At 39.6% G+C, this 13,483-nt stretch overlaps 1 protein-coding gene across 8 annotated transcripts in view; it reads left to right on the top strand.

The window, feature by feature from the left end:
- LOC134539976 (obscurin) overlaps window positions 1-13,483 on the top strand; it is a 570,520-nt gene that overhangs the window by 412,096 nt on the left and 144,941 nt on the right. For all 8 annotated transcript variants that reach the window (XM_063382379.1, XM_063382380.1, XM_063382377.1 and 5 more), the window contains 8 exons: window positions 298-470; window positions 1,419-1,539; window positions 3,220-3,400; window positions 4,093-4,214; window positions 6,238-6,416; window positions 8,161-8,269; window positions 10,229-10,346; window positions 12,183-12,358. In XM_063382379.1, the coding sequence (XP_063238449.1) occupies window positions 298-470; window positions 1,419-1,539; window positions 3,220-3,400; window positions 4,093-4,214; window positions 6,238-6,416; window positions 8,161-8,269; window positions 10,229-10,346; window positions 12,183-12,358 (1,179 nt within the window). The remainder of the gene's footprint in view (window positions 1-297; window positions 471-1,418; window positions 1,540-3,219; window positions 3,401-4,092; window positions 4,215-6,237; window positions 6,417-8,160; window positions 8,270-10,228; window positions 10,347-12,182; window positions 12,359-13,483) is intronic.

The following is a 13,483-nucleotide window of genomic DNA, read 5'->3' as shown; positions in this document are numbered from 1 at the left end:
GATGAAAGTGGCAAGTCTATTATTAAAGAAATTCGTTGGAAACACTTAAAATATATTTGACACACACAGATCATGTTTACATTTGTGGCCATGGTAACGATGTACAATCTCAAATTTTTTTTCTCTTTTTAATTGTGTTGTACATCCCCCTGGCTCCTTGTTTTATCTCGCTGACCCAGCCCACATTCATACACGCAGACACACACACACACAGACAGGAAGCCTTGAGGGAGGGGGGGGGGGTGTCTGTAAAGTGATATCTCGCAGTGAAACGTGGGGGGACGGGTCTCTCGGCAGGTACAAGGACGGCGAGGAGCTGAAACCGTCGGACAGGGTGAAGCTGAGCGACAGCGGCGACAGCTACCGGCTGGAGCTGGCGGACGCGAGGACGGCCGACCAAGGAGTGTACAAGTGCGTGGTCGCGAACAAGCTGGGCGAGAAGTCGCAGCAGGCCAAGCTGTCCCTCAAACGTGAGTGTGCTACGTGCTGTGGCGTGGAAAGGTTATTTTGGATGGCAGATGTTAAGAGATTAGTTTTTAACCAGGTGACGAGGTGTAACAATTGCCTCCAGCTCCGAGAGGCGATTACGATGGACTGACTAAGAGACGAGGTGTCATGGCCGCAAGGGGAAGTTTCCTCCCCTTCCACCAGACCGTTAGGTCTGGTGCGGAAGGTTATACAATTTACACCTTTTAAAACACACGCGCTATTTTAAGAAACACTTTGGAACAATTTTAGTTTTCACTTAAGTGAGGGCAGTATTTATAAAGTTTTATAAATATCTCTCTGAGTGAGGAGCAGTCAGTATACTCAGCACATGGTCCAACTTTGCTCTTGCATTTACCCTGAAAACATAAACACTCCAAACATTTAATAAAATTGTTAAAATTAGTAAAATACTATAGGGGACGTGGCACTGACTGTACCTACACCTCTAGCGTTGGCGGACTTGCAACCCCATACTCACTTGCTAGAGGGAGGTTTTAAATGTGTTTCGGGCCATAGATGTTGCTGGAGGGAGGTGAGGGGCGAAGCACATCAGGCCTAAGGACGTCACGTTCATTCCGTCAATGCTACATTCTCATGTTAATCCCCCCACATAATTTCAAATGACTGATGTTAACAAGTCGTTAAGCCCTTATTCAATCCAATTAATTTTTGTGCTTCCTTTGTTTAGCCTTTTTTTTTTTACAGCATAGTTACTTATGTGTTGTGAATGTTACTATGAAGTTTTACCACCAGAATTTCACTGTTATTTTTTTTGTTTACTGTTAGGTACTGAAATTTTTATTTTCTTTTTTATTTCTGTGTTATATATTTGGGTATTGAATATGTGTTTGTGGTAATGATATGAAATAACCAAACACTAGTCTGCCAAAGCCCACTTGGCCAGTGACGTAATCCACGCTGTGTTCCAGCGGAGAGCGATTACCGCAAGCCGGTGGTGAAGGTGCCCTTGAAGGACATGTCGGTGCCGAAGAACGAGGAGGTGGTGATGACCTGCGTGTTCACGGCCGACCCTGCCCCCAAGGTCAAGTGGTGAGTTTACGGCAGTTTGGCCGTCCTGGGCGTCTCGCAGCTCGTTGTCCACTCGGCTAACTCGGAGTATGTGCCCTGAAGAAAAGAATAGTTGTGATGGCTGTAAGTTACTCTCTCGCCCTAGTTTGTACCACAAGGGTACTGCAGAATTTCCTTTCTTCGGTGGATAAAACCACTTTACTCGCTTTTTGCTTTCAAATTTTTTTCTTTTTTGTTGGTGGACACAATATTTTTCTTTTGCAGGTTTCTTTTAGGATTTTTTTTTTTGGGGAGCGGGAGTTGATACATCCCCCCTTAACCGGTCCCTGCATACACTCCTGGTTTGTACAAAATACTAAAATAATAATAAACATTTCACTAGTACAGGATGTCAACCGGTCACAATAGTAATGAAAGTCACAAAAAACGAAATGAAACTTTAGGACTGTTGAAAAAGTAACAAAAAAAGTGCCGAAATAAACAGCAATGCTTCTGGAAGTCACAAATCTTTACTTTTTAGAAGCCTTTCTCTATCTTACAATTTATGTTTGATGCCTCTCTTCACTTAAGCTGGAAAAATAATTCCATTGTGCCAACTGAAAACCAAGACAATTTGCTTTTAATAGCTGTGTATTTAAGGTTGTAGCAGTTCACATTAACTCTGTCAAGGGGCATAACCAGAATTTACGGAAGAGGAGGGCAGAAGCTAGTTATAATAATATATTTTTGGAGAGATATGTTTCTGGGGCATCAAGGAGGTAATGGAATACCACTATTTTTTTTTCTGTGCTTCTTAAGAATCTTAAATTCTTAGATACAAATTTTCGATTATGAAAGGTAGATCCTTATGCTACTTACAACTGCTGTAGATTTTATGTCCTAACACATGTTTGAAGACACTGCTACTCCCACTTTTCATATTCAGTGGCTGCAATTGTGCCATAATTAAGTCATTTTAGGCTGTTTAATGAGTAGCATTATTATTGAGAAAAAAACTATGGATTTAGAGGGGCAGATCCCCCCCCCCCCCCCATCATTCTGTGGGCCCCGTTGTTAGAAGACATGAGGTGCCCCCCCCCCCCACCCCCCACCCCCCACAACCGCCCGGTTGCTAGAAGACACATGAGGTGCCCCCCCCACCTCCCCTTTATTTTCTTACAGAGATAAAAAAAATGTTTTTTCCTTCACGTATTTGTTTTAGTTATTTTTTTTTTTACCTTTTCACAATTATTTTTAAAACACATTAAAACTAGTTTTAAGTAAGTGTTTTGATTGTCAACGTAAATTGATTTTGAATAATGGCAAATAAATGAGTGTAAGTGTTCTGCACTGTCAACATGGTGTCACGTCAATTGGTGGTGGTTTTGTTACTCACAGTTGTAGATTCAGACACGTACTGTACGCACAGCATATTCCGAATAATATTACTCTGGTGTAATATTTCATCGGTAACTAAATTTAGGCCTTACTGTTTAATTGTTTTCTATGATTTATTTAAAATTGTCTACTTTTTTGTTTTAAGTTTTTTTTCTTTCCTTCGCAGGCCCCCTAGACCCATGGGCCCCGTTGCCATAGCAACGGTAGCATCGGCCATGTGGGGGCCCTGTAGAGGGGAGGGGAGGAGAGGAGTATAGCCCTACCCTACCCCTCATAGGACTACTCCCTTCACTCAGTTAATCAAGGGTATACTGGTGCTGCCAGGTTCCAAGGAGACCGGCAGCTGTCGTCGGACGACCGCACCGTCCTCACGGAGGAGATAAAGCCGGCCGACAACGGGCTGAAGGAGTGCTCCTACACCCTGAGGATTCCCGCCGGCGAGCACAGCTGCACCGGCCAGTACAAGGTCATGGCCGAGAACAAGTACGGCTACGGGGAGAGCAGTGTGAGTCGTTTTCCTGAAGGCACCGGGTGCTTGGCCTGATTCAGTTTCCAACTGGAAATGGGTCAGGTCATTCCTTACATTTTTGACATCACCGGTTATCCTATTGGAATCAAACCAAACAAAGAACCTGAGATTTGCCAATTGGCAATTATCAGTGCTTTTTAGTCCACACAGGTCATGTTGATTTTTCTTTTTTTTACATTATTTTATTTAGTTCTAAAATTCTAACTTGTTACCTCATTACATTTGTTGTTCTGCCACAAATATTTTCAATAGATGTTCACTTAGTATAATATCAAGGGTGTAAAAAGTCACACAAGTAATGATAATTACGAAGTCTTGCATGCCATTTTACATTTTACACCCCTGTGATATTGCACAAAGTGTATATATGTTGAAAATCTTTGTGTCGAAACAAAATATGCAGGGAGGTATCAGGTTAAAATTTTATAAATAGCCGTAAATAAAAGAAATTACGAAGAAACAAAAAAATATTATTGCTTTTAACACCGAGCCAAAATCGTTCAAGCCCTTCATTTTTTCTTTTTTATTCGGTGTTAGTTCCAAATACTTATGTATTTAAACTACAATTTTTTTGCATGTAACTAGCTTGTAATTAATTCGTCAAACGTGATTCGGTGTCCACCTTGAGCAGTGCATTGAGTTCAACCTCGCCTGCTGGCTGTCGACAGGCTCGCCTTGACATCCTGCTGGTCCCGGAGATCGACGGCCTGAAGGACGCCACCAGGATTCCTTATGAGGACATCGAGTTCGTTGTGGTCATCCGGGCCAACCCCAAACCTCAGGTCGTCTGGTGAGTTCCCGCGCTCGCCGAGTGTTGAGCTAGCCTTCGCCCCGCTTCTCAGTGGTTTATCCATGTTCAGTAATTTTCCCACACTGTTTAGGGTATGGTAACTAGCATCAAAATGTCGGCAGAATCGCATCAAGCCCTGATGTAAATTTTGATTGCCGAAATTTCCATAAAAGTGAAAAGCTAGAAACGTAGATGTAAACGAAATTTCAAATTCATATAGAGCTGATAAGTATGATTACCAGCTCACGAGCTCTTGGTCTATTACAAACCAAAATTGCCTAAATTTATTTATACTTTAACCATAAAAACCCTGTCTTTTGATCAAAAAGCTATTTCATTTACCATCAGGAGAGAACACAGAATTTCATTTGGTGGGGGCAGGTGATAGAACCACTTTCCCGCTGCTTACTTTCGAATTATTTCTGTTTGTAGGTGGGATTAATGTATATTTTTAGGATTTGAGGGGGGATATAGCCTCCATCCTCCCCCCCCCTGTATATACCACTGTTTGTCTTAACCTGAATGTATGCAGCAGACACAAGAAGTGTTCAAATACAAAACTTTTATTTTTGAATAGGTTGTCCCATGTTACACTCTGCCGAAGGTTTTCTCAGTGCATGAGAGCATCCTTGGTTAATTGTTGACGCACAAAGCAGTTCAATAAAAACATCTCTCAAGGACGTTGTGACAAGTCACAGTATAAAACAACGATCCTTCCTTGCACGTGCAGAAAATACTTGAAAAATATTCCATGGAATGTTGCAAGTCGTCGGGTGTGAAGATCTGTTAATAATTGGTAATTTACACCAAACTGTTGATGGTTTTTTTTTTTTTTTTTAAAAAAAGAGTTTTAAATTTATTCTTCTTCCCATGAATTTTTCTAAAAGGAAACACTTTTGCCAATCCCTACACATAGTTCCTGTGCCTTAACAAAAGAACGTCCGTAGCAACTTGGTTGTCTAGGATTAAAAACAAGTAAACTGAGTTCCGGTGGATATTCTAGTCACGCTGGGCCTACGCCATACATCTGGGGCCTAAATTTCTAATTAAATTGTCCAAAAAAAAAAAAACAACTTGATTGAAATGCAATTCTTGAGACACGGTCCTGAACCCAGACATAAAATTATCTGCCACTATTAGCTCATAATATGTTTTTGTGAGCTGCAGAACAGAGCAACCTATTGGCACAGCACTCGAACAACTGACGAGTTGACACGACTGAGCCCCACCATGCAGGGAAGTATCACCTGCGAGACCTCACCGACCAATTACAATGCACCTCTTACAGTCAAAGTCACAACAACACATACATAAATGAACTTAATTACACCAAGGCGTTTCTGTAAAAAAATTAACATACAAAACATAAAATACTTTCTGATTGGCTGTGAAAAAAATCCCGATAATATTATCGTCTCCCGTGGGAGTGAACATCTTCCATAAGAATGTATATATAGAAAGCACCAGAATGACTTTGTATCTGATAAAAATTCTGGAAAATTGGCACCGCCATATCACACGCACCTCTATCTTGTCCTTTCTTTTACCAAAAAAAATAAACAATATTTCAGAAACATAATTATAGCTGTGTATAGTTTAGCTGTGTTATAGCTGTATAGTGTGTGCGCCACTTTAAGCCCCTTCCAACTAAAAATCTAGGAGTTTTGGGTGAGGATTTTTTTTCAGTTTGCTAGATCGAGGGCACTTACTTTCATGGTTCAGTGCTTGTACCATTGTTTCCAAATGCAAGCTGGACTTGTAAAGTAAGGCAATAAATGAAATGTCGATCCATCGACAAGTCAGGCCTTTTTTAGTTTCGAACCCCCCTGCTCCGCCATCACCCACCCCTAGCAAACGTCACTCACTCCTCGCTCTGCGCATAAACAGCGCTTATACTCGTGACGTCAGAGTGCCCTGTAGTCACACCTCGAGTGGGAGCTTGTAAACCAAGGCAAAATGAGGCGTGGAGCGTGGGGGGTGCAGGGGGTCGGGCCGGGGTCACGGCGGTGCTTCTTGCCGGCAGGAGCAAGGACGGGAAGGAGCTGTCGAGCAGCGACCACGCCGCCGTCTCGGCGGACGTCGACCAGGAGGTGTACAAGCTGGTGATCAGCGGCATAGGCCTGGCCGACCACGGGACCTACACGGTGACGGCCACCAACAGCCGCGGGGAGAGCAGCCAGCACGCCAAGCTCACCGTGCACAGTGAGAGCCATCCGTCCTCCCTCGCCGGCCGATAGACTTCATCATCGGCCCACGTTTTAGCCATAGTCAGCCGGTGGAAAAAAAAATTTACATGTGCATTCGTTTTACAAAAACTACTCAAATATACTTGCACTTACCTCTAAATAATTTCATAAATATAGTAATTTTATGCAGGTCATACAGTATTTAAATGCACTTGTAATGAATTACGCTTTGAAATGTAATGAATTACGAAACACTTAACTGCTTTGAAATTTGGACACATTTTTCTGACAGTTCTGTCGGAAAACAAAACACTTAGTGCTACGCCCGAAAAAATTTTCTGTCACACAGCTTGCCACACGCATTCTCTGTGTCTACTCAGCCAGGTCTCGATTCGTCTGCAGTCAGTACCTTTCGAGAAGTTTTCACTTCAGTAATTCTGAACCTCGTCCGTAAACATGTCATGTGGTCGTTTCACCCAGATTTCAGGCGCAGATCTAAACTTTCACTCAGGGGAGGACAATTTTTATAAAACTTTTCTATCTTCCTGGAAATTCATTTCGGTTTTGTGATAAGTGTGTGTGGGACCAAAAAACTCAGCTAGTAATTTATGTAGTTATTTACTAGTAATTTAATTTTAAAAAAAAAATTATTTATTACTAATGTCAAAAAAACTAAACTCGATAGCTCAAATTAAAAATAATATTCTTAAAGAGGAAGGAGATTTCCTAAATATTTGTCTAAACTCTGCAGTTCCAGCTCAATTGTTGATTGCTAAATTTTTATCTTGAAAATAGGGCTTGTGGCGCTGGCAATAAAGCAGTGTGCTGTCACAGTTGTCTGTGTTAATAAATTTAAAAAAAAATTATAAAATGAAAATTAATTTTAAAAAATTAAAAAGAACAGAACTTATTTTGTGTTTTAAAGAGTATATATGTGTTTTCAATCCATTATTCATTATTTGAGGCCATTGTTGATTGAGCATCTATTCAGGAAGTTATTTTTTTTATACAAGGTCATATATTTATTACAGAAAGTATACTTATGTTACTGTAAAACAAAAATTAACTAAACACTAGCAGAAACCAAAGACATAAGACAATATTGAAAAGACAATATTTTGTTGTTTTTATTTTTATACCATTTTTGTTTTCAAAGCAGGATATTGTAACTTTTTTTTAAATTTTTATATATTGTGGTTTTTAATAAAGGTAGTGTATGTATTAGTAAACATATATTACAGTTAAATGTTCCTTCTTGTGTATTTCACCATAATAGTGTTATTTTCACTGTTAAGACCGGATGATATTTACAATAAAATAATTTTAATTGAGCATGTACTTGGAACAGTAATACTAAATCGGCAAGCATTTCTTTGTTTCAAAAAATGTAATATCATTAAAGTAAACATTATTTAATACGAGATGCATGATTAAAAAAAGCTAATTTAATATTTTCTTATGCACTTGACGATTGTCATTTTGGTTCAAATTTCATGCTGAATAAATATTATTCATTAAATTAAATATATTACATTATTATAATTTTTCTATATATTTGAGGTGTGTTTGCGAAAAATGTTATTAAATTAAATTTTTTAGGTACTTTTTTGTGCTGTATGTAGCATTAATTTGGCTTGTCAATGTTACAAGTCGTATTGTCATGATTTGCGGCAATTGTTTTGCAGTTCACCATAAAGTCTTGTCTCCACTAATGATGTTCAGTGTTAAAGGAATGAAGGTGTATTGGTCTCTGTTAACAGCCGAGGTGCCGACCTTCGCGAAGAACCTCGAGGACCAGATTGTGAAGGATTATGCCGATGCTGAGTTCAAGGTCAGAGCGAATGGCGTTCCCAAGCCTCAGATCAAATGGTAAGTGGCTCGCGTATAATCTCTCTGTTGAAAATAGTGAATCACTGTGGCTGAGATGGTTTTGTTAGCAGTTTTCTGTCTTTATCATTCCTCCGATAAAATTTTAGTATTGGCCCCTGTTACTAATCAGTGTGGAGATTGCAAAACACATGTCTTAATACCGAAGTTACAAAGTGATAAATCTTCATTACTCTATAAGTATAAGGAAGAGAGTCTGTGAGATTTCTTAGTTTTTTTTTAAAATATTTTTTAACAACTTAGCTGTCAGTATACAGCATTTGGTGGGAGTAATTACGTGAATGGAACGGAAGTTGCATGGAATGGAAATGTGTAACCACGGTGTTGCCATCTGTGGCAGATGGCGTAAAACGAAGTTCACAAAACCGAAAGGAAACTTTGTAGTATTAACATTGTAATGAATTTTAACAAAATACGCAGTAGTTTAATTAAAATTCCTGGTCGAAAATCAGGTCAAAGCTGGGGTTTAGTATTTTTCAAAGGTTTTTTTTTCTTTTTTTTTTTTTTTTTTTTCCATCACTTTTCGTGGAGCCATTTCATTATATTGTTTAAAATATTTCTCTGCAAATTGAATGATTCGATAGTCAGTGTAGCTGCTGCGGCAGTGAATTCTAGCGGCGGGTGTGGAAACTATTGTAATTGAAAACATGTTTTGCATATATTGATCACACTCGACATTATTTTAAGAATTCTACATTAAATTTTGTGGTTAAGCTTCATATTATAAGTGTATTTGCAACATGAGAACATATGAATTTGCTCGCTACCGAGCAGATGTTACACTTCTCTGGCGAGTACTGTAAGACTCTCCCACATCTTTAATTTCTTTCTTCTTTTTTTAATTCTTTTTTTATAAAAATCAATGGTTTTATTTTGAGCTTTATGAAATTTGGTAAAAACCTTCAAAGCAACAGGAGGGTCATGACCTTCCCCTTCAAGCAGTATTTTTATACATATTTCTTAATTAAATTCTTTTAATTTGACATTCAAAATAAAAGTAAAATTACAGTCTACTATCCGGACGCTCTGGACAGACAAACTGAAAACATAATGTACCCTCAAGCCTTGCAATAAAAGTTTCTAAGTGTATCAAAAAGAATACTTTTGTTTGTATCTTGTTTTATATCTAAATTATATACAGTTATATTTGAGCTTGGTAAAATTCTACACCATTGACCAAAAACTGTACTGAGTTCACGGTGTTATATACTGACCACGTTCCAGCTCTCCTAGGTATCAGGCGTGTGGGTCACCTTTAAGAGCCCACTGGATTGTGCAACCATCTTTGTCACGTGCAAGCGTGCCCGACGCTGAGAGCGGGCCAGGTCTGTGCGCTGATTGGTGGCTAGGAGGGACCCAATCTCGTTCCCTACACGGGCGACGTCGCGCTCTCTGCCGGGTCCGTGTGCCCTCATCATATGGTTGCGCCCAAATTCACGTCCGTTGACGATTCACACCCGGCCAGAACCACGACAATGCATATATTAAACAGAAATCTTTAAAATATACAGAAAGATTTCCATGAAGTAGAGTTTTGACGTTTAGTTTATCAAACCCGTTTCACAGTCATGATTTTGAAAGCGCTAGCGGACCCCCCTCAGTGAGGAAGTTATTAATTCCAGGGGGAACCGCCTGTACCTGATAATATTTCTTTGTTAAGAGATTCTTTAAGCGGATCATACAACGATGTTGTGGGCTGCCGGGTAGCCGTGACTGCTCTAGGTTAAAATTCGTTTGAGGAGGTATTCGTAAACAGCAATGGAGACGGAAATCTAAGTGGAGAGCTGCTACCCTGACGACAGCAACTATGTTGCCAGCCAAAACACTCTCAATACCTGCAAGCAGAGAGGCATTCGTTCGGATAGGGGCTGCGAGAGAACGTGGCGAGACTGTTCCGTACGTGGGCATGTGTCAGTGCGTGCTGTCCGTGTTGCCGCTCAGGTTCAAGGACGGCAAAGAGCTGACCTCCGGGGGCCGCCTGACCATCGAGACAGACTCCGAGGTGCTGGTTTCCAGCTCCCTGAGCATCGCGCACTTCGAGGAGTCTGACGAAGGCAAGGTCTGTGTCGCACTGGCCAGCCCGTATTCAACTATTTATCTTGGCTTGGTGACTAGTCATGGTTACATTTTTTTGAATTTGAAATATTTAATTCTTTTCTTTAAAAAATTTGCCTTGAATCCAAATATAGATCTCAATAGTTGGGAATAAAAAAATATATGGACAAAAAAAGACACTTTTAAGTTTCAAAGAAACATTCAACCCAATATTTTTTTTTTATTTTCAATAAAAATATGTATGTGTATAATTATGATGTAAGTAATATTAGTACTAAACAGCAGATGCAAACCTTTTTTTTATAGTTTTCGTAAAGTCAAATAATGTAGTTGTAAAATATGCAGGTTCTAAAACCAAGGGCATACCTAGGGAGGGGCGAGTTTGGCAACTGCCCCATCCCCCTTTCCCTTTTCAAAATTGGGAGGGGAAAAAAAACAGGGCTATAAAAGTTGAAACTTATCCTCACAAACTATTCTTCAAAGAAAATTTTTAGTAGATGATGTTCCGCCTTATTGTTATTATTTAATATTATGCTGCAACTTAGAACCCCCAACGCCTCCATCGAACAAATTGATTTATTAAAACTATTAATATTTTTTTTACTCATTTGGGCCTACTCTCAGAGTTGTTGTGGAATAGGTCACTATCAGAGTTTATCAGCTAGTAATATCACTCGAATGCTATTACGTTATTAATAAAAATAGTTAAGTTTATCATATACATAAATTATTAATTTATGCTTAGTTTGCATTATAATAATTTGTCATCCCTTTTCTATTATATAAATATTTTTGGGTTCTTTGCAATTTTTTTCTTACACCTTGTTGACAATGATGTCATTTGTAATGGGTAGGTATGCACGGAACACGATGGAAGGAACTGACCATGCTAAGTAGGAAAAAAATGTCTCGGCAGTTGCTTGGAGTGAGTTCAAAGTATCATGTAATATCAGAACTGGGATGATATGAGAAATGTAAACACAGTGTCTGTCGTTATAATATTTAATGGTATGGTAAATTTTAATTTCAATACCATAAAACCCTTAGAGAATCATGAGTGCTTAATTTTATCACTTTTAATTTATAAGTTTTGCTTTAACTGAACAATTAAAAATAATTGTAACTATTTTTCTTGCGCATTAGTACTATATTTACTTGAATCCAAAATGCCACTGTCTGTAAGACACACTCCTTTTTTTAGTCTTCAGTTTCCTTAAAAACATTTATCTACAAGTTTATTGAAGATTTATTTATTTGAAGATATTTAAGGAACACATTTTTATTTTGAAAAGTGAGTATACTTTTATTTTTGATGTTTTGTTTGCAAAAATAATTTATTAAACTCTCAGTGATAGTGAACTGAAATAATTAGCATTTCCCTATTTGGCAGCTTTAACCACATATAAGGGGATGTTGAATTGGAAATATTAAGTGACCAGTGTTTCATTGAAATGAACACTAGCCCTACTTTCGCCATGGAACATTTTTGATTGTTTAAAAAAAAAAATTTACCAGCCATCTTTTTTTTTAAGTTGTTACTACTACTATTTGATCATATCCTGAGTTATTGCCTCATTAAATAATAAACTTCTTCATTTGTAATTTCCCCCAGGGAAGTTGATGAGTTAAATTTTGAAAGTAATTTTCAGAGCTCGGTATTAACAACAAAAATGTGTCTTGAATCCAAGTGAATTCTGCAATTGGAGGATACAATAGATGGTATGTTTACAGATGGTCACAATTAAAGGTGTGTCCTAAAATCAAGTGAAATCGGCACATGCAACGCAGAGACCGACTCTTTGTGTGACCTGCAGTGATGACGTGTGTGGATGTGTTGCAGTACTCTGTGACGGCTTCGAACCTGGTGGGCCAGGCGCAGACGGAGGCCCGCCTCACCCTCGCCCAGATTCCCCCGTCCTTCGGCCGGCCCCTGGACCGCGCCGTCGACGTAGACGAGGGAGACACCCTAGACCTGAAGACCAAGCTGGACGGCAGCCCCATCCCCAAGGCCAAGTGGTCAGTGTCTGTCTGTCCGTCCGTCTGTCCCGCTCTGTGGTGTGTCTGGGCAGTACCTGACTTCACTGCGATGACTTGATGTTTGTTTGGCTTCTTGTTTTAATTCGTCATTGCGTGGCAGATGGCAACATGTAGTTCAGATTCACACTGGTGTCGCATGCCACGTCGAGAAAGTACTCGTGTGTTGTTGGCGTTAGGCGTGTCGCTTGTTGCGGCTCAACAGATGATGACTTTCCCGCGGCAAGTTACCATCCATTTTGCTGTGCCGTGCTCTTACTCTTTGCGATACGCGACCCACGTCATGCGACTCGCGCAGTTACACGTGACCCGCGACCTGCCCCGTGATGCATGACCTGCGGCGATGCGCAACCCACGCAGCGGACTGTGACACGCACAGCAACACGTGACCCGCGCAGCGACAAGCAATACACGCTGCGATCCACGGCGCAACACACCCACCACAGTTCCAGGAGAGCCTTGCTTGTAATGTAGACGGGTGTGAGAGACTTTAGAAACAAATTATTTAATTACGGTATGTGTTATTGTGCATGAAAATGGCAGAACTAAGATTTTTTAAAATATTTTTTAATGAAGAAATTATTTTATTATGTTATTTTTATCTCTCTATTCAAGTATTATTAATATCTTTATTGAATATTATGAGTTTAAAAAAAAAATTGAAGTGATATATGCTCAAATAAACCAAAGTAGTTCATATTTTATTGTCATGATTCAATAAGCCAAACATCTTTGGTAATTGAGACATTTTTAAAAATAAATTAGGTACTCTGGAATTTTTAGATATATTCTGCATATTACTATAGTAACACACAGAAACTGGCAAGTGCAGTAAAATATACCACTGGCCACGCGCGTGTGGCTCGTGTGTTCTGGACGAGCAGCGCCTCTCCTCAAGCAGAGAGCGACGTGACGTGACGTGACGTGATATTTCGCTGTCGTGGGTTGTGGCCTGGCCCTGCGAGTCACAACCGCGACACGCGACATGGCTGTCGCAGCGACTTCGTTTAACAAGTTTCTTCTTGCGAGTGGTTGGGATAAAGTGATTTTCACGTATTTTTATGTATTTTTTTTGTGAACATTAAGTGAGGTATTGATATTTTTAAT

Source organism: Bacillus rossius, chromosome 16 (genome assembly GCF_032445375.1).
Source record: "Bacillus rossius redtenbacheri isolate Brsri chromosome 16, Brsri_v3, whole genome shotgun sequence".
In the NCBI taxonomy this organism is placed as follows: domain Eukaryota; kingdom Metazoa; phylum Arthropoda; class Insecta; order Phasmatodea; family Bacillidae; genus Bacillus; species Bacillus rossius.
Note: the sequence above shows the minus strand (reverse complement) of the source record. Positions and strands in the feature narration are given on the sequence as shown.